The sequence below is a fragment of the Leopardus geoffroyi genome, chromosome A2, assembly GCF_018350155.1.
Source record: "Leopardus geoffroyi isolate Oge1 chromosome A2, O.geoffroyi_Oge1_pat1.0, whole genome shotgun sequence".
Taxonomy (NCBI): Eukaryota; Metazoa; Chordata; class Mammalia; order Carnivora; family Felidae; genus Leopardus; species Leopardus geoffroyi.
This window is the reverse complement of record NC_059331.1, coordinates 55,156,869-55,178,251: the sequence shown is the minus strand read 5'-3', so window position 1 is coordinate 55,178,251 and position 21,383 is coordinate 55,156,869. Positions and strand designations below refer to the sequence as shown.

Sequence of the window (21,383 nt, the reverse complement as noted above, 5' to 3'; positions counted from 1 at the left end):
AACAAAAAGTACAATGACAGAAATCCCTTGTCAGTAATTACTTTAAATATGAATGGATTAAACTCCCCAATCAAAAGACAGAGATTGGCAGAATGGATTAGAGCACATGATCCAATGATGTACTATCTATAAGAGATTCACTTGAGATCCAAGGACACAAACAGGTTGAAAGTAAAAGGATGGAGAAAAGACATTCTATGCAAATATTAACCAAAGAGAACGGGGGTAGCAATACTAGTATCAGACAAAATAGACTTTAAATCAAAAAAGATTACAAGAGGGGCGCCTGGGTGGCTCAGTCGGTTGACCATCCGACTCTTGATTTTGGCTCAGGTCATGATCTCACAATTGTTGAGATCAAGCCCCATGTCGAGCTCTGTGCTAGGCGTGGAGCCTGCTTGAGATTCTCTCTCTCCCTCTCCCCTTCCCCTGCTTGAGCATGCATGTTCGTTCTCTCTCTCTCTCTCTCTCTCTCAAAAGTTTATAAGAGAAAAAGGACACTGGTATTAATAAAAGTTTCAATACAACAAGGAGATATAATAATTATAAATGTTTATGCACCTAATGACAGACCATAAAAATATCTGATGCAAAAAAATATATATAGCTGAAGCAAAAACTGACAGAATAAAGACAGTTCTACAATAGTGGTTGAAAATTTCAATACCCTACTCACCATAATGGAAAAACAACCAGGCAAAAGATGAGTAAGGAAAGAGAGGAAATAAACCAATTAGAGCACAAACAACAAAACAATACACATTCTTTTCAAGTGCACATGGGAGATTTTTCAGGATAGGCCATATGTTAGGCCACAGATTTTAAGTCTCAATCAATTAAAAAGGATATACAAAGTATCTTTTCGGACCACGGTGGGATGAAGTTAGAAATCAATAACAGAAGGAAAACTAGAAAAAAACCACAAAATTGTGGAAAGTAAATAACACATTCTTAACCAACAGATTAAAGAAGAAATTGCAAGAGAAATTAGAAAACAGAGATGAATAAAAATTAGAATACAATATACCAAAACTTACAGGGTACAGCAGAAGTAGTACTAAGGGGGTAATTTACAGTTTTAAGTGCTTACATTAAAAGATAAGAAAGACATCAAATAACCTAACTTCACAAGTTAAGGACCTAGGAAAAGAAGAAGAAACTAAAACCAAAGCTAGACAAGGTAAAAAATACAGATTAGAACAGAGAAAATGAACAATCATACACCAACAAATTAGATAACTTGCATGGAATGGATAGATTCCTAGAAACACAAAACCTACCAAGACTCAGGAAGAAGTAGAAAAATGTTGATAGATCTATAAATACTATGGAGATTAAATCAGTAATCAAAAACCTACCAACAAAGAAAAACCCTAGACCTGATGGCTTCAGAGGTGAATTCTACCAAACACTTAAAGAACTAATTACAATTATTCTTCATTCTCAAAGTTTAACAAAAAAATAAGAGGGAACACTTCTCAACTCCTTCTGTGAGGCCAGCATTACCCTGATACCAGAACCAGACTAGGACACTACAACAAAAGAAAACCACAGACAATGTCCTTTATGAACATTGATGCAAAAATCTTCCACAATATACTAGCAAACGGAATTCAATAGTACATTAGGGATTATACAACATGACACCAAGAAGGATTTATTCCTGGAATGCAAACATGGTTCAATAACAAAACTCAATCGCAGAGTGAAGGGGAAAAAAAACCACATGATCATCTCAGTGCAGAAAAAGCATTTGACAATTCAACACCCTTTCATGATTAAAAAACACTCAACAAACTAGGAATAGAAGTAAACTACCTTCACGTGGTAAAAGTCATATGTGAAAAACATAGAACAAGCATCATATTCAGTGATGAAAGATGGAAAGCTCTTCTTCTAAGATCAGGAACAAGGAAAAGGTACCCAAGTTACCCCTTATATTCAACTTAGAACTGGAAGTTCTAGCCAAAACAAGATTGAGAAGAAAAGGAATAAAAGACGTTCAAATTGGAAACATACAATTTGGAAACATATCCAAATATGTATGTTTCCATGTATCATGGAAACATACACATGATATATATATATATATATATATCCATATATATCCATATATATATATATATATATATATATATATATATATGTATGTATATCCATCCATGTTCCTAGCAACATTATTCTCAATAGCTAAAACATGGAAGCAACCCAAGTGTCCATCAATGGATGAGTGGATAAAATGTGGTCTATACATACACATTGGAATATTGCTCAGCCTTTAAAAGGGAGGAAATTCTGACACATGCTATAATGTGGAAGAAACTTGAGGACATTATGCTAAATGAAATAAGCTAATCACAAAAAGATAAGTACTATATGGCTCTACCTATATGAGGTATTTAGAATAGTCAGACTCAGACAGACAGAAAGTAAGGTGATGGTTACTAGAGGCTGGGGGGAGTAGAGAATGGGGAGTTGTTACTATTTAATGGGTAAGAGCTTTAATTTACAAAATGAGAAACAGTTATAGAGGTAGATGATAGTGATTGTTGCACAGCAGTGTGAATGTATTTAATATCACTGAACTGTACATGTAAAAATGGTTAGGATGGTAAATTTTTGTTACATGTATTTTACCACAATATGTAAAAAAAAAAAAAAAAAAAAAAATTCAATCTTAGTCTGTCGATACACACTGCCCTCTGCACAAGGCCCAAGATTAGCCAGCGTCGGAGAAGTGTTGCAGCCAATTGAGTTGGAACTGAGATTTTCTGTCTTTAATCAGAAGTGTCAAAAGGGAATCACTTCAGCATGCATGGCAGCCCCAGGCCCAGGCTGTCCTGGGGAAACATAGCTGGGTACGCCACTCTGCACGTGCCTGTTCCTAACACATTCTTAGTTGACTCACAGAGCAGTGTCTCTGTGTTATAGTGACATGCCAGGGATTCCCATCCCCGGGAAGCATGAATGATGCCCCCCGATTATTTTGACTATCAGGAGAAATTGCTATCCTCTTCCTGCCACCTCACCCCCATGTAAACATGATGTCTTAAGAAACCATCCTCTAGAACTCCTCTCTAACTTCTTCCTCTCCAGCCACAGGCAGATCAAAAAACTTCGAAGACCTACCCATGTCACCCCTCCAACGAGGACTCAGAAACTCTGCCTCTGACAGTATGGAGTTCAGCGACCCCTGCCCTGAGGCCCGAGAGAAGCTGCAGGAGATGTGTCGCCTTATGTGAGCGCCTGGGTGGTTGGGGGCAGACGCGAGCATTGGGTATGTCTGCCAGCTACCTGTGTGTGCATGACGGGGAATTCAGGGAAGTGTCTGAGCAGGGCCAGGAAGTGCCAGCTGCCCAGTGCCCCCAACGACAGTGACCAGTGATGGGGTGATGGCCATCCCTCATATGCATTAATGTCCCTACGCTGTCACCACTCACAGTCCTTTTCAGCCCTCACTATAACCTGATGAGGAAGAAGGGGTATGCCCATTTTGCGGATGAGGAAACCAGTAGCCGGAGGAAGCCAATAGCTATTGCCGGAGGTCCCACAATTTGGTGGACCTGACACCAGGTCATTGATCTTAGCCTCCTCACCTTTTGCAGGGCTCCTTACACTTTTTAGGCTTTGTGCCTTGAATGTTTATTTCTTAACACAATTTGTCAGATGTTTTCCTACAACATCAGCAGCAGCAGCAGCAGCAGCAGCAGCAAAAATCCTCTCAGAGCAAACAAAAAACATTGACCTGGGTGATTAATGATATCTATGATTTGGGGTCCCACAAGTCCTAGTAAGTTAGTCTACATTTCTCCAAAGGCTCAGACCATGGGCCATAAAGGATTTAAAACCTAGCCCCATCTAAAGCATATGTCTTGGGCTCTCTTGGGCTCCCATGGGCCATCATTGCAGCTACAGAACATGGGAGGAGGGAAGCTACCCAGTTTGCCCTTTACTGTAACATTCTGGATGGAAGCTCTTTCTTTGTAACCTCAGGAGTGGGGAGTGAGCGGAGTCCCCAGACCCTGCTCTCCAGACTCCCCTTCTGTACTCAGTCCCACTCCATGGGTCCTCATCCCATTGCTTACAGTGGAAATCAGGCAAGGAATGGTTTCAGAGGGGTACCAGGGCCTTCCCAGTTCTTCCTAAGTACTGCCTTTAGGATGAGGGGGAGTGGGGTGGGCACAGGTACTTTGGGGACAGAGAAATGGGACGAGAGTCTTGGGAGCTGGGCAGGGGCTATAGAGAGAGTGTTCCTGGTGAGTAAGAGCCAAGTGGCTAGAAGATATGTTGGTCTCCTTCCCTGCAGAGAAGCTGAAAGGGCCTCGTGGAAAGGGAGGAATTTCTCCTACCCCATGATCTTTCGCAACTACAGGGCAAAGATGCCCTCTCATCTAATGTCAGCCCCGAAAGGGGACGCTCAGACCCCTCACCCTCCAGGTGCTCAGACTTCCACTCCCACCCCTCACCAGCCTCCTGCCCACCAACAGCCTCACTTCAGCCAACATTCTCAGGAGTCTAAGACATCCAAGAAGGTCATCAAGTTGCATTACACCTTCTGTGATGGGTCCTCCTTCGTGTAGTATCCTTTTATTTGCTGCTGCCTCTTCTCCCCAACAACTCAGCCCCAGAAAATTTCTGGGTTTGAACAGGCCTGATTATTTACTTTGGCTTTTCACCTGACCAGAGAAGCCTGGTCACAGGTTCTTCAGGACATTAAGCATTTGTCCAGGTCAGAGAAGGCTCTCTTTGGAGGATGTCTGGGTGGGAAACAGTGCATCAAGAAGTCACCTTGGAGGGGCACCTGGGTGGCTCTGTGAGTTGAGCGTCTGGCTCTTGATTTTGGCTCAGGTCATGATCTCAGGTTTGTGAGATTGAGCCTCGTGTTGGGCTCTGCGCTAACAGAGTGGAGCCTGCTTGGGATTCTCTATCTGCCTTTCTCTTTGTCTCTCAAAAATAAATGAATAAACTTAAAAAAGAAGAAGAAGAAGTCACCTTGCAGCCCTGGTCCTGTCATTCACTCCCCAGTAGGCAGTGGGGCTGGACCAGATGCCCAACTCATTTGGCAGCAAGGCTGTGAAGCCAGAGAGGACAGGTTCTGCACTCTGAGTTGGATGATACGTCAAAGAGAGGAGACACTAAGCCAGACATTCTTGTCCCTTTTTTGTAGGAACAGATGGTGTGACTCAATTTAATGTCACAAAAGGAATTTGGTGGCAAAGCCAGGCCTGGGTTCAGGGCCGCTTCACCTCCATTTAGGGCCCTCTTTCTGGCACCATTTTTATGCTTTCTAGGATTGTTTCCTCCAGCAGAGAGTAGGAGATGGGGGATGGAAGGGAGCCTCATTTAATAATAAAACCTCTAGGTACTTAGTGGCCCATACCTTTGGAGGAGAGGGAGCTCTCTGAACTCTCAGGCTGCCCAGCAGCAGTCCCCCCTGACTTCATTTGGCCTCCTCTCCGACTGAACTGGGAATTCAGAATTTAAGCACCCTGTCAAAGGAGTCCTATTGTTTCTCTGACTGTAAATGAATCCATTCATCACACTCTGCTCAGCCTTGCTTCCAGTGAGCCTTGTCATACTGTACATGGCAAACTCCTTCCAGGGTAGCTGCTGCTTGCTGTGGGTCAAGGGCTCTCCTTTCCCCCTTTCCTATTCTTCCACTGCCTTGAGTAGGATCGTCTTCCTGAGCCCCTGGAAAAGCTATGTCTGTGAATTCTGTTGCTATCAGCAGGACCAGAATAGGTGGGCTAGAGCACAGTCTGTTCTCTTCCCTGTTCCAGAATCCTGAGGTCCCCCTGGGTGAGACCACCCCAAACCTGCAGGCCATGCTGCTGGCATGCTTGACTCATATGCCAGAAATAACCACATCCTGGCCATCAAGGCATTTCCTCTTTGGGAGTCCCAATAGGCTGGGTTCTAGGCCCAGTTCTTCTTGGTGACCCTGCACAGGTCACTTCATCTCTCTGGGCCTCACTTCCCTTCATTTGAAGCTGAGGAAGTTGGACCCAGTGATCTTGATAGAGAAATTCTGTGTTACTCCGTTCAAATGGCCAAAGCACCCATGCAGCTGTGGGATCCCTTGGAAGTAGAGAAAATGTTTGGAAGACGTTTTCTGGGCTCAGCGATTAATTCTGGTCCCATGGAGATTGCTGGACAAAGCTCTCAGGTAGAAATGGTTCATCTGCCCTTGGGATGCTAAAGAGCTCCCAGCCCTGATTGGTTTGCTCTTTGTCAACACCAGACCCCAGAAACCATCCCAGTATTCTTTTCATTTGGGTTTCATTCATTCCATTGTCAGCACCTCCTGGATGTCTTGGCTCAGCTGCCCATTCTCCCCTCAAACTTCCCTCAAAACCTTTTTTCATATGCACAGACAGACTCATCACATTAGAAACAAACCCTAATCACAGTGCACAGTGCTGTGCTCAGCGCTGTGCCCTTAAGGGTTGGTGGAGCACTCAGAACCACTCTGTGTTTTTTTTTTAAATATGGAAAATATACATAACATAAAATTTATCGTTTTAACCATTTTAAAGTGTATCACTCAACGGCATTAAGTACATTCACAATGCTGTGCAGTCATCACCACTATCTAGTTTCAGGGTGTTTTCATCACCCTGAAAGCAAATCCCATGTGTCTGTCAAGCAGCCACTCCCCATTTCCCCTCCCCTGTAGCTCCTGGGGACCACTAATCTGCTTTTTGCCTCTATGCATTCGCCTGTTTCAGATATTTCATATAAATAGGATCATGCAATATGTGGCCTTTTGTATCTGGCTTCTTTCACTCACATTAATGTTTTCAAGGTTCATCCACATTTTAATATACATCACTGCCTCTTTTTTAATTGACATTTACATAGCATAAAATAAAATATTTTAATATATACAATTTAGTGGCATTTAGTGCACTTATAGCATTGTGCTACCATCACCGCTATCAAGTTCCACAACCATTTCATCACCTCAAAAGAAAACCCTATACCCATTAAGCAGTTTTCTGTTACTTTCTGTTTTCCCCTACCCTAGCCCTGGCAACCACCAATCTGTTTTCTATTTCTTTTGATTTGCCTATTCTGGGCACCTCATGTAAATGGAATCCTACAACATGTGACCTTTTGTGTCTGGCCTCCTTCACTTAGCATAATGTTTTCAAGGTTCATATTGCAGCATGTCTCAGAATTTCTGTTATATATATTATAACGTGTGTGTGTGTATAAAATTTTGTTATATGGATATTCCACTTTTTTCTAATTCATTCGTTTATGGACATTAGACTTTCCCCACCATTTGGCTATGAACATTCTTGTAGACGTTTTTGCACACCTGTTTTCAATTCTTTTGGGTCTATACCTAGGAGTAGAATTCCTGGATTATATGGTAATTCTATGTTTAACTTACTGAGGAACCTCCAAAAAGTTTTCCACAGTGACTGTGCTATTTTATATCCCCACCCACATGTATGAGGGTTCCAGGTTCTCTACATTCTTGACTACACTTGATACATTTCAATTTTTAAATTCCAGCCATTCTAGTAGATGTAAAGTCATATCTCATTGTGGCTTTGAATAGAATTTTTCTAATAACTAACAATTTCAAGTATATTCATATACCTTCTTTGTGTATCTTCTTGTAAAAATGTGTATTCAAGTCTTTTGCGCATTTTTTGATTGTCCTTTATTTGTTGAGTTGTAAGAGTTCCTTTATATATTGTAGATACTAGATCCTTATCAGACATATGATTTGCAAATTTTTTTTCCTATACTGGGGGAAGTTTTTTCACTCTTGCTCACCCTCTTTGGTATGTGGAAGTTTTTAATTTTTATGAAGTCCAGTTTTTCTTTTTTTTATTCCTTGTGCTTTGGGTTTCATATTTAAGAAACCATTCTCATGCCTGTGTTGTCTTCTAAGAGTTCATACTTATAGCTCTTACATTTAGGTCTTTGATCCATTTTGAGTTGATTTTTGCATATGGTGCATATGGTGATATAAGGCTCCAACTCCATTCTTTCACATGTGATTCCCAGTTGTTCCACCTCTATTTCTTGAGTAAACTATTCTTTCACCATTGAATGTTCTTGGCACCCTTGCTGAAGATCGTTAACCGTAGATGTATGAGTTTATTTTTGTAGTCTTTTTTTTAACGTTTTTTATTTATTTTTGAGACAGAGAGAGACAGAGCATGAACGGGGGAGGGGCAGAGAGAGAGGGAGACACAGAATCGGAAGCAGGCTCCAGGCTCTGAGCCATCAGCCCAGAGCCCGACGCGGGGCTTGAACCCACGGACTGCGAGATCGTGACCTGAGCTGAAGTCGGACGCTTAACCAACTGAGCCACCCAGGTGCCCCATTTGTAGTCTTAATTCTATTCCATTGATCTGTATGTCTTATTGTGCTCGTGCCACAGTGTTTTGATTATTGTAGCTTTATCGTAATGTGTTGAAATCAGGAAGTTTGAGTCCTTCAACTTTGTTCTTTTTTCAATATTTTTTTGGTTATGTGGGGTCCAGTGCAAGTCCATATGAATTTTAAAATAAGTTTTCCATTTTTTACAAAAGAGATTGATGAAATTTTGATATGGATTGAATTGAATCTGTAGTTTACTGTGGGACATATTGCCATGAATAAGATGAAGTCTTCCAATTCATAAATACTAGCCACAAATGATATGAAATGCTGTATGAACAACTATAACAATAAAAAGGAAATGAACAAAAGGAAATGATGCCATTTACAATAGTGTCAAAAAGAGTATTTTGATAAGGATTGTACTGAATATGTGTATTGCTTTGGGTAGTATTGATATTTTAACAATATTTGTTCTTCCAATCCATGTGCATGGAATGTTTTTCCATTTCTTTGTGTCTTCTTTAGTTTCTTTCATAAGCTTTCTATAGTTTTCACTATACAAATCTTTTACCTCTTTGATTAGGTTTATTCCTAGGTATCTTATGGTTTTTGGTGCAGTTGTAAGTGGGATTGACTCCTTGATTACTCTTTCTGCTGCTCCATTATTGGTGTATAGAAATCAACCAACTTCTGTACATTTATTTTATATCCTGTGACTTTGCTGAATTCATGTATCAGTTCTAGCAGTTTTTTGTGGAGTCTTTTGGGTTTTCCATTTAGAGTATCTTGTCACTGCAAAGAGTAAAGGTTTGACTTCTTCTTTGCCAATTTGTATGCCTTTTATTTCTTTTTGTTGTCTAATTGCTGAGGCTAGGACTTCCAGTACCCTGCTGAACAACAGGGGTGAGAGTGGACCTCCCTGTCATGTTCCTGACCTTAGGGAGGAAGCTCTGTTTTTCCCCATTGAGAATGATATTAGCTGTGGGTCTGTCATATGTGGCCTTTATGATGTTGAGATTTGTTCCCTCTATCCCCACATTCTTGAGGGTTTTTATCAAGAAAGGATGCTATATTTTGTCACATGCTTTTTCTGCATCTATTGAGAGGATCATGTGGTACTTATCCTTTCTTTTATTAGTGTGGTGTATCACGTTGACTGCTTTGTGAATATTGAACCAGCCCTGCAGCCTGGGAAAATACCACTTGATGGTGAATAATTCTTTTAATGTACTGTGAATTCAACTTGTTAGTATCTTGTTGAGGATTTTAATATCCAATTTCATCAGGGATATTGGCTTGTAATTCTACTTTTTAGTGGGGTCTTTGTCTGGTTTTAGAATCAAGGTAATGCTGTCTTCAGAGAATGAGTCTGGAAGCTTCCTTCCATTTCTATTTTTTAGAATACTTTTAGGAGAATAGGCATCAATCCTTCTTCACCTGTCTGGTATAATTCCCCTGGGAAGCTATCTGGCCCAGGATTCTTGTTTGTTGGAAGGTTTTGGATAACTGATTCAATTTCTTTGCTGATTATGGGCCTCTTCAAATGTTCTGTTCCTTCAAATGTTCTGTTCCTTCCAGTTTTGGTAGTGTGTGAGTTTCTAGGAATTTGTCCATTTCTTCCAAATTGTCCAGTTTGTTGGCATATAATTTTTCATAGTATTCCCTTATAATTTTTTGTATTTCTGTGGTGTTGGTTGTGATCTCTCCTCTTTAATTCGTGATTTTATCTATTTAAGTTCTCTCTCTTTTCTTTTCGATAAGTCTGGCTAGATTTCCTTCAAAAAAAAAAAAAACAGCCTTTAATTTCATTGATCTGTTCTACTGGGGTTTTGGTTTCTACATCTTATTTCTGCTCTAATATTTATTGCTTCCTTTCTTCTGCCAGCTTTAGGCTTTATTTGCTGCTCCTTTTCTAGCTCCTTTAGGTGTAAGGTTAGGATGTGTGTATTTGGGACCTTTCTTGCTTTTTGTGATAGGCCTGAATTGCAATGTATTTTCCTCTTAGGACTGCCTTTGCTGCATTCCAAAGGGTTTGGACTGTCATGTTTTCATTTTCATTTGCTTGCATGTACTTTTAAAAAGTGCTTCTTTAATTTCCTGGTTAACCCATTCATTTCTTTTTTGTTTTTAAGATTTTTTTTTTTAGCATTTATTCATCTTTTGAGAGGCAGAGAGAGACAGTATGAGTGGGGAAAGGACAGAGAGAGAGGAAGACACAGAATCCAAAGCAGGCTCCAGGCTCTGAGCTGTCAGCACAGAGCCTGATGTGGAGCTCGAACTCATGAACAGTGAGATCATGACCTGAGCCGAAGTTGAACGCATAACTGACTGAGCCACCCAGGTGCCCCCCATTCATTTCTTTAGTAGGATTTTATTTAACCTCAATGTTTGAGGGCTTTCCAAATTTTTTCTTGTGGTTGATTTCAAGTGTCATAGTGTTGTGATATGAAAATATGCATGGTATGATCCTGATCTTTTTGTACTTGTTGAGGGCTGATTTGTGACTCAGTATGTAATCTTTTCTGGAGAATGTTCCATGTGCAGTCAAGAAGAATGTGCATTCTGTTGCTTTAGGATGAAATGTTCGGAATATATCTTTTAAGTTCATCTTGTCCAGTGTGTCATTCATAGCCATTGTTTCCCTGCTGATTTTCTGCTTAGATGATCTGTCCATTGTGGTAAGTGGGGTATTAAAGTCTCCTACTATTATGGCATTATTATCAATGAGTTTATGTTTGTGATTAATTGATTTATATGTTTGAGTCTTGCAAGTTGGGGGCCTAAATATTTACAATTGTTATATTTTCTTGATGGATAGACCCCTTAATTATGATATAATGCGCTTATTCATCTCTTGTTACAGTCTTTGTTTTAAAATCTAGTTTGTTGAAGTATGGCTACTCCAGCTTTCTTTTGATGTCCATTAGCGTGATAGATGGTTCTCCATCCCCTCACTTTCAATCTGCAGGTGTCCTTAGATCTAAAATGAGTCTCTTGTAGGCAGCATATAGATGAATCTTGTTTTTTATCCGTTTTGATGCCCTATGTCATTTTATTGGAGCATTTAGTCTATTTACATTCAGAGTAATTGTTGAGAGATATGAATTTAGTGCCATTGTGTTACCTATAGAGTTGGTGTTTCTGGCGATGTCCTCTGGCCCTTGGTAGTCTTTGTTGCTTTGGTCTTCTTTTTTTCTCCACTCAGAGTGTCCCCCTTAAAATTTCTTGCAGGAGTGGTTTAGTGGTCACAAACTCCTTTAGTTTTTGTTTGTTTGGGAAACTCAAGCCAGCATTCTTCACAGAGCTAGAATAAACAATTCTAAAATTTGTATGGAACCAGAAAAGACCCTTTATAGCCAAAGTATTGTTGAAAAAGCAAACTAAAGCTGAAGGCATATAACTCCAGGCATCAAGCTATATTACAAAGCTGTAATCATCAAGACAGTATGGTTCTGGGTTCTCTAACCCAGAAATGGACCTACAAATATATGGCCAACTAATATTTGACAAAACAGGAAAGAATATCCAATGGAAAAAAGACAGTGTCTTCAGCAAATGGTGCTGGAAAAACTGGACAGCGACATGCAGAAGAATGAACCTGGACCACTTTCTTACACCATACACAAAAATAAATTCAACATATATGAAAAACCTAAATGTGAGATAGGAAACCATCAAAATCCTAGAGGAGAAAACAGGCAGCAACCTCTTTGACCTTGGCTATAGCAACTTTTACTAGACATATTTCCAGAGGCAAGGGAATTAAAAGCAAAAATGAACTATAGGGACCTCATCAAGATAAAAAGCTTCTGCACAGCAAAGGAAACAATTAACAAAATTAAAAGTCAATAGAAATAATGGGAGAATATATTTGCAAATGACATATCAGATAAAGGGTTAGTATCCAAAATCTATAAACAACTTATCAAGCTCAAAAAGCCAAAAAGTCCAGTGAAGAAATGGTCAGAAGATATGAATAGACAATTTTCCAAAGAAGACATCCAGATGGCTAACAGACACATGAAAAGATACTCAATGTCACTCATCATCAGGGAAATACAAATCAAAACCACAGTGAGATACCACCTCACATCTGTCAGAATGGCTAAAATTAACAACTCAGGCAACAACACATATTGGCAAAGATACAGAGAAAAAGGAACCCTTTTGCACTGCTGTTGGGAATGCAAATTGGTACAGCTACTCTGGAAAACCTAGTGGAGTTTCCTCAAAAAATTAAAAATAGAACTACCCTACAACCTAGCAATTGCACTACTAGGAATTTATCCGAAGGATGTAAAAATGCTGATTTGAGGGGGTACATGCATCCCACTGTTTATAGCAGCACTGCCAACAATAGCCAAATTATGGACAGAACCCAAATGTCCTTTGGCTGATGAATGGATAAGGAAGATGTGGCATGTATGTGTGTGTATGTATGTGTGTGTGTATATATACACATGTATGTATATAAACATGCATGTATACACACACATGCATGTGTATATACACATGTATGTATATACACATGTATGTATATATACATGCACATACATACATACACAATGTATTATTACTCAGTGATCAAAAAGAATGGAATATTGCCATTTGCAACAAGGTGGGTGGAACTAGAGTGTATTATGCTAAGCTAAATAAGTCAGAGACAAATGTCATATTTCACTCGTGGAATTTAAGAAACAAAACAGATGAAAATAGGGAAGGGAAGGCAAACTGTAAGAGACTCTTAAATACATTGAACAAACTGAGGGCTGCTGGAGGGGATATGGGTGGGGGGATGGGCTAAATGGGTGACAGGCATTAAGGAGGACACTTTTTGAAATGAGCATGGGGTGTTATCTGTAAGTGATGAATAATTGGGGTCTACTTCTGAAACCAATACTACACTGTATATTAATTAACTTTAAATAAATTAAATTTTAAAAAGAAGATATTTTGGAATAAATTTAACCAAGGAAGTGTCAGACTTGTACACTAAAAACTACAAAATACTGTTAAGATAAATTAAAGAAGAATGAGATAAATGGAAAGACAACCCATGTTCATGAGGGGCAACTGATTTCTGGGTGTTGATCTTTTATCCTGCAATTTCCCTTTGCATGTTTCTAGGAATTTTTTTTCCAAGTAGGCTACCTAACCTGTAGATGTAAAATGGTTCATATACTTCTCTTATATGTCTCCACTTTCATTTCTGATTTTAGGAATTTGAATTTTCCTTTTTTTTTTTTGTTTTGTTTTGTTTTGTTTTGGCAGTCTAGTTACAGTTTTCTCAATTTTGTCGATCTTTTCAAAGAACCAACTTTTGGTTTTGTTGGTTCCTTCTGTTGTTTTTCTGTTCTCTATTTTGTTTCTGTTTCTGCTAATCTTTATTATTTCTTCCCTTCTGCTAGCTTTAACTTTAATTTGCTCTTCTTTTTCTAGTACCTAAAGTGGTAATTATGGTTCTTGATTTGAGATCTTTCTTCTCTCCCTTTTTTAAAAAGCTTATTTATTTATTTTGAGAGATAGAGAGTGAGCAGGGGAGGGGCAAAGAGAGAGGGAGAGAGTGTGAATCCCAAGCAGGTTTCACACTGTCAGCGCAGAGCTGGATGTGGGTCTCGAACTCACGAACCATGAGATCATGATGTGAGCTGAAATCAAGAGTGGATGCTTAACCGACTGAGCCACCCAGGCACCCCTCTTCTTTCAGTGTGGGTATTTACAGCTATAAATTTCTCCCTGACCGCTGTTCTCACTTTATCCCATAAGTTTTTCATTGTTGTTGATATATTATTCCTTTATTAGAAACTGTGGTGACACCTGGGTGGTTCACCTGGTTGAGCATCCAATTCTTGATTTTGACTCAGGTTGTGATCCCAGAGTCATGGGATTGAGCCCTGCATCATGCTCTACACTGTGGAGCCTGCTTGGGTTTTTCTCTCTCTCCCTTTGCCCCTCTCACCCACTCATGGACTCTCTCTAAAATAAAAAAATAAATAAATTGTTAATGAGAAATTACTTCAACACCTGAAGACCAAACTACAACAGAATATTCCATAGGTTCAAGATTTTAAGACATTCTGGAAAGAGTTTTCTGTAAAGTACATCCTTTCTGTGGCATGGCATCATCATTCTTTAAAAAAGTTACTGGAAAGGCATCATATTCACCATTACCTACATAAACCATTCATGTATAATTCACTCCCTCTTGTAACCGTTTGTCTACCAAAACTACATTTTGCAAATATTTTTTTTGGAACCTATTGCAAGAATGAGCATGATAATTTTTCACAGAGAGATGACGATTGCTATCAAAATATGTTGGATTTATAAACATATTGTCTAACACATCATGAAAACTGGTAGCTTCTAAAACCCCATCCATGAAGACTGAATTTGAATCTGAAATAATGATACAGCCAAATTTATCCTTTTTATAAGGTAAAGTTCACCAAGGCATTGATGTCACTGCTCTTTTCATCTTTTCTTATACCTTCATCTCCCAAATACTTAAAGACTCTGCCCATAAATTCTGTCCAAAATCCTTTTTCATAAGAATCTTGTAGTTCCATAGGAAGCTTTTTCTCTGGAGCACACTGTACAATCCATGCATCGCTATTGTCATCTGTGATTATATTGTCAAAGTCAAAAACGAGCAAAGTTTCATGGTTCCAAAAGCAAATTTGGGCCACCAGTATTATTACTGTGTTCCTGTGTGGATGATTCTTTGAGCACTACGAATTAAACTGACTTAGTATTTCTAAGACAATTTTACTTCAGAATAGAGCTTACATTAAGCAGTCATGACAATCTTCAGTTTTAAACACCAGCCAGATTCTGACCAACATTACTCCTATTCTATATGCAGGGAAGAATGTCTTGTTTTGGTGCAAAGAAACAGAGACTTCATAACTCCAGCATTATTACAGTGGAACATCTGACAGAAAACCTATCAGGTCGCCTTGAATATAGGAGTAGGCACCTAGTTGGGGGTCATTCCCTGTGAGGTGCATGTTGGAGAACAGGAGCAGCAGGCTCAGCTGGGTCCCCAGGGCTTCTCACTGACCTGGGCCAGGTGTTGGCAGCATTCCTGGCCTCTGTGCCATTCCCATGGACTCTGTCCTCCAACCTCATTCCCGTGTCTTATCCTGTAAGTTTTGATGTGTTGTATTTTTGTTTTCACACATCTTTCTAATTTTCCTTGTGATTTCTTCTCTATCCATTGGTTGTTTAAAATGTGTATTGTTTAATTTGCACCTGAGAAATTTCCAAATATCCTTCTGCCATTGATTTCTAGTTTCATTCTGTTGTCCGAGAAGATACTTTCTAAGGTTCCAATCTTTTAAAATTTATTGAGACTTGTTTTGTGTCCTAACATATTGTCTCTATCAGAGAATGGTCCTATGCACTTGAGAAGAATGTGCATTCTGCTGCTGTTGGGTGGAGTGTTCTGTTAGGTCTAGTTAGTTTATAGTGTTGTTCAAATTCTGTTTTCTTTATTGACCTTCTGTGTAAGGTAGTGAGGTAGTGAAGTCTCCAACTTTTAACTTTTTAAGTCTCCAGCTTAAAACTTTTTCTATTTTTAATCCTGTAAATTTTTGCTTTATATATTTTGGGGCTCTGTTGTTAGGTGTATATATGTCTATAATTGTATCTTCTCTAGGTATTGACCCTTTTCTCAATACATAATGTCCTTCTTTGTCTCTTATAGAAATTTTTAAAATCTGTTTTCTCTGATACCAGTATAGCCACCTCTGCTCTATTTTGGTTACTATTTGCATGGAATATCTTTTTTCCCATCATTTGACTTTCAACATAGTTGTATCTTTGGATTTCAAGTAAACCTCTTATAGACAGCATATAGTTGGATTTTTTTAAATTCATTCTGACAATCCCTGCTCTTTGGTTGCAGAATTTAATCCATTTGTATTTAATGTAATTGCTGATATGAAAGGACTTAATTCCACCATTTTACTATTCATTTTATATATGTCATTTTTTTGCTCCTCAGCTCCTCTATTATTACCTTCTTTTGTGTTTAACTGATTATTTTTGTAGTATTCCATTTTTATTCTTTTCTCATTTTCTTTGCCCCATATTTTTTAGTTATTCTTTTTTAGTGGTTACTCTTGTATAATGGACTTTAATAGTGTCTCCTAAAAATTTATGTTCACTAGAACCTCAGAATGTGATCATATTTAGAAATAGGGTCTTTGAAGATAAATTAAGATGAAGTCATTATTGGCTTCCAATCCAATGACTTGTACCCTTAAGAAGAGAAAGCAGGAACCACAAAGAGGGAAGAAGACCATGTGATGACTGAGGCAGAGATTAGAATTATGCATCTATAAACCAAGGAATGCTGAAGATTCTCGGCAACCACCAGAAACTACAGAGAGGCAAGGAAGGGTTCTTCTCCAGAGCCCCCAAGATCATGGTCCTGTCAGCACCTTGATTTTAGACTTCTAACCTCCAAAACTGTGAGAGAATAAATTTCTGTTGTTCAGTTTATCAGGTTTGGCCTGGATGTTATAGCAGCCCCAAGAAACTAACACACTTGAGTATTATAATTGACAAGAAACTAGTTTGAATTAATACCAACTTAGGCTTAATAGTATATAAAACTCTGCTCCTATACAGCTCATCCTTCCTCGTTTATGTTGTTATCAGAAGTTACATCTTTATATGTGCATTGAGTGCCATTAACATAGATGTACAATTACTGTTTTGTGCATTTGTCTTTCAACTTATACAGGAAAAAAGAGGAATTATAAATCAAAATATAATACTGGTTTTATATTTACTTGTATAAACACCTTTACTGGTGTTCTTTTTATCTTTGTATGGCTTTAAGTTGCTGTCTAGTATCCTTTCACTTCAGCCTGAAGAACTAGCATTTCTTGTAGGGTAGGTCTACTAGTGGTGAACTCCCTCAGCTTTTATCTATCTGGAAAGCCTTAATTTCTTCTTAATTTTTGAGGGATAGTTTTTTTCAACATAGAATTCTTGGTTGGCAGTTTTTCTTTCAGCTCTTGAAATATTCTATCCCAGTGCCTCCTGGCCTCCATGTTTTCTGATAAGAAATTGCCCTTAACTTTATTAAAGATCCCATGTATATGATGAGTCTCTTTTCTCTTGCTGATTTCAAGATTCTCTCTTTGTCTTTTGGCAGTTTGATAATAATGTGTCTCAGTGTGACACTCTTTGAATTATTCTCCTTGGAATTTGTTGAGTTTCTTGATTGTGTAGATTCATGTATTTCATCAAATTTGTGGAACTTTCAGTCATTATTTCTTCTAATATTCTTTCTTCTCTTCTCTCTCCTGTCCTTCTGGAACTCCTGTTAGGGATATGTTGATATGTTTGATGGTCTGCCATAGGTCTCTTAGGCTCTGTTAAATTTTCTTCATTCTTTTTAATTTGTGCTTCTCACACTGGATAAACCCAATTGATCTATCCTCAAGTTCACTGATTCTTCTGCTTCAATCTGCTGCTAAACCCAGCTAATGACTTTTCATTCCAGTTATTGTACTATTCAGCTCCAGAATTTCTATTTGGTTACTACTTATGATTCCTATCTGTTTATCTCTTTTTCCCCCATTAATGGGAAACCCGTAAGAGGTTGAACCCCAGTGATAACCACTGAAAGTCTTCTGTCTGGGCACTACTAAATTCCTACAGTAGCTGCCCACACCATGTTCCTATTTAGCTGAGACCAGTGCTTCTTGGAGTCACCTTAGTAAGAAATGAGCAGGGAAACATTGCCTGCCCTTCTAGACTGATCGTAAGGGAAGGCAGCCTGACAACATTAGAAATATCACTGGCTTCAGAATTCAGGTCCTGGTTCTGCCACTTCCTTGTGGTGTCACGTGGGGAAGATCATTTCTCTGGTCCTTGGATTTCTCATCTGTAGGGTGGCCAACTTGTCCTGGTTTGCCTGGGACTTTCCTGGTTTTAGCACTGAAAGTCCCACATCCCAGGAACCACCCCCCACCTGCACCCCCAGACACAGAGAGACCCTACTCATCTCTGAGATGGAGATAATACTACCTACCACAGGGTGGTTTGAGGAATAGAAAGAAGATACAAGAAGGCACCTGGGGCATGGTTGGGTTCCATAGTCATTTAGTTGTTACTTATGCAAAGTGCAGGGAGGTTCTTTGAAGACTGGGAATGATGCACCAAATAGCTATCATTTTGACATGTAGACTTACTTTCCATGGAGCACCTGAAAGCAGAACCCGGAGAGTTTTCTGCTAGTTCTCCTTGACCATTTCTGCCAGCTATCCTTCTGGAAATATTGCCATGTGTCAGATCCCCACGTGCTGCAGAGGGAGAACCATCACCTGCCTCTTTAATGACACACCCAGCTTCTCCTTTCTGGCTCTGTTCAATGCTGAAGGCCAGGGCTGTGTTCACTACAACCTGAAGGCCCGGTGAGTTGGTTGGGGGAATCCTGGCCCCATAGAAGTATCTTTGATGGTGACAAAGGGAGGCACCATGGGAAAAGGAGGGGCCATCAATGTCCAGAGGTCTAGGAGGGCAGTGAGACAGGGTTAAAGTAGGGCCTGCATGGTGTAGGTATTTTGATGCCTGACCTTTGCTTGCTGGATCCATGTCATAGCAAAAGAGAGGGGCAATTCCCAAAGTCCTACTCCTCACTTATACCCCCAGGGCACTAAGATCTTGATTGTTGACTTGGATGGAATTCCTAGAAGAATACTTAGTAGAGAAAATTTTTTTATACCAGGAGTAAGTGAAGGAGAGGCCATGGGTACCACTTCCGTGGGGTCTTTTAAGAGAAGCACATATTCTTGTCAGCCAAAAGCTGATTTTATTTTGGCCTTTCATGAGGAACTGTTCTCAGAAGGAATGACTCTTGCATTATAGATGTTCCATTTCCCATTTTGTCACCTGTATGCTCCAGCTTTTGGGCAACAGGACACACCTTCTATTTCTTCCCCTGTTGGATGTGGCCTGAACCTCCATCATCTCTCAGACCTGCCCTTTCTGACAGACATTCCAGTAGCATCAACAGGTGAAAGGGCCTAAGACCACATTAGGCAGAGGAAGTGAGGCTGCCTGCTGGACTTCATGGTTCCTTCAGCCCAAGACAGAGTCTCAGAGCCCTGCCTTCCTGTAGCCTATAGTGATGAGGGCTTCCTTCAGGGGCCTGGCATCAACTTCTCACCTCTGAATTTCTCCTAGTTGCCCATTTGTCTTGGTCTTGGATGAGGAAGGTGGGACCACCAATGACTACAAGGGCTACGTAGTCCACAAGTGGAGCTGGACTTCCAAGACAGAGACTTTGCTCTCCCTGGAATATCAGGTGGGCATGGACAGCACAAGTGGGGTGGCTTTGGCAGTCTTCCTCAGACTGCCCAGCATTAAGAGTCATAGGGCTACCTGTAAGACAGGTGCTTTTCCCTTAAGGAGCTTATGGTCTCATTCAGAGTTTCCCCAGTTGATGAACAGTGGTTGGGAGCTGGCTGAGGTAAACTTTTCACCAGTCTACAGTAACTGTTTGCTGCCATACTGACTTCCTTAGTAATATCCCTCCTTTTTTATTTTTATTATTATTATTTTTTTTTTAATTTTTTTTCAATGTTTATTTATTTTTGGGACAGAGAGAGACAGAGCATGAACGGGGTAGGGGCAGAGAGAGAGGGAGACACAGAATCGGAAACAGGCTCCAGGCTCTGAGCCATCAGCCCAGAGCCTGATGCGGGGCTCGAACTCCCGGACCGCGAGATCGTGACCTGGCTGAAGTCGGACGCTTAACCGACTGCGCCACCCAGGCGCCCCTATTTTTATTATTTTTAATATTACTACATTTTGATGGTTAAATGCCCTTCACTTTATTAAATAACTGTTATAGTAGTTGCTGTCTTTATTTTTGATGCCTATACATGGCAATAAGAAAAGTTAGCAATTCTATGTTGGTCTCAGCTTCTGTTTTTATAATGTTACTATGTCATGAAAGTCAAAGGTGGCTGACAAACACAAGCCCTTCTTTATTATTCATTTGATTACTCAGACAGCCACTCATCAAAGATTCACTAAATAATAAATTAGTGTGGAATTACTAATACTAAATAATAATGATAAATCTAATTTATTAATAAAGCAACTAAATGTGCTTGTTACTTTATCTAGAGCAGACTTTCTGATCCTTGGCAGAACTGACATTTTGGGATAGATAAGTCTTTGTTATAACTATGCATTGTAGGATATTTATCAACATTCCATCAGATGCCAGTACTACCCACTCCCCAAACTGTGACAACCAAAAATATCTCCACACATTGCCACATGTCCCCTGGAGGAGAAAGTTGTTATTGATCGAGAATCACTGATCTGGGGGTAGAAAGATCAGCAAAACTCCCCAAGGAATCCCAAAGTCCAGGAGAGTAATAAGAACACAGGATAGAGAAGAATAAGGGCTGTGAGAGAGAGGAAACAAGCTCATAGGGTTGGAATTCAGAGAAAGATCACAGAACATAGAATACACTCAAGGTGGCCTGATATTTAGAGCCTCAAGGTAAGGATTATGGACAGAAGTACTCTAGGAGTATGCGGTGGGGCTCAGGCACCCTACCCCTAATTGTCTGTCTTGTGCCCTTTCTGTTCATCCTCTAAATTGGCCACTGGATTCTCATCCTTGTATCCTAATTCCCATAGATCACACCTCTGCTCAGAAACATTCAATCTCTTAAATATATCTCATCTTTCCTATTAGGGAATAGGCCTGAAGTGTTCTCCCTCCTCTCTCTACCAATCCAAATTTCCCCTCCTTCACAGCCCTGCTCATACCTCCCCTCCATCATGGCACTGCAGCCCACATCCATTTGCCTCTTCTCATAGTACTCACAGTCTGGGTTAGTTATTTGATAATTAGTCATGCAGTGAAGAGGTCCTCAGCTCTGGTTGCTTATCAGAACCACCTATGGAACTTTAAAAAAATGCAGATCCCCAGGCATAGCCTCAGAGAGATTCTGATTCAGGTGGTCTGTCAAGAATGCTAGATTTCTGTAGTTGTC

At 39.8% G+C, this 21,383-nt stretch overlaps 1 protein-coding gene across 5 annotated transcripts in view; it reads left to right on the top strand.

Moving 5' to 3' along the window:
- CA2H3orf20 (chromosome A2 C3orf20 homolog) overlaps positions 1-21,383 on the top strand; it is a 98,978-nt gene that overhangs the window by 20,778 nt on the left and 56,817 nt on the right. For 4 of the 5 annotated variants that reach the window (XM_045493918.1, XM_045493919.1, XM_045493917.1 and 1 more), the window contains exons 7-10: positions 3,097-3,238; positions 4,307-4,579; positions 18,627-18,779; positions 19,552-19,672. In XM_045493918.1, coding sequence (XP_045349874.1) covers positions 3,097-3,238; positions 4,307-4,579; positions 18,627-18,779; positions 19,552-19,672 — 689 coding nt within the window. The remainder of the gene's footprint in view (positions 1-3,096; positions 3,239-4,306; positions 4,580-18,626; positions 18,780-19,551; positions 19,673-21,383) is intronic. The other variant, XM_045493920.1, reaches the window with a different exon arrangement.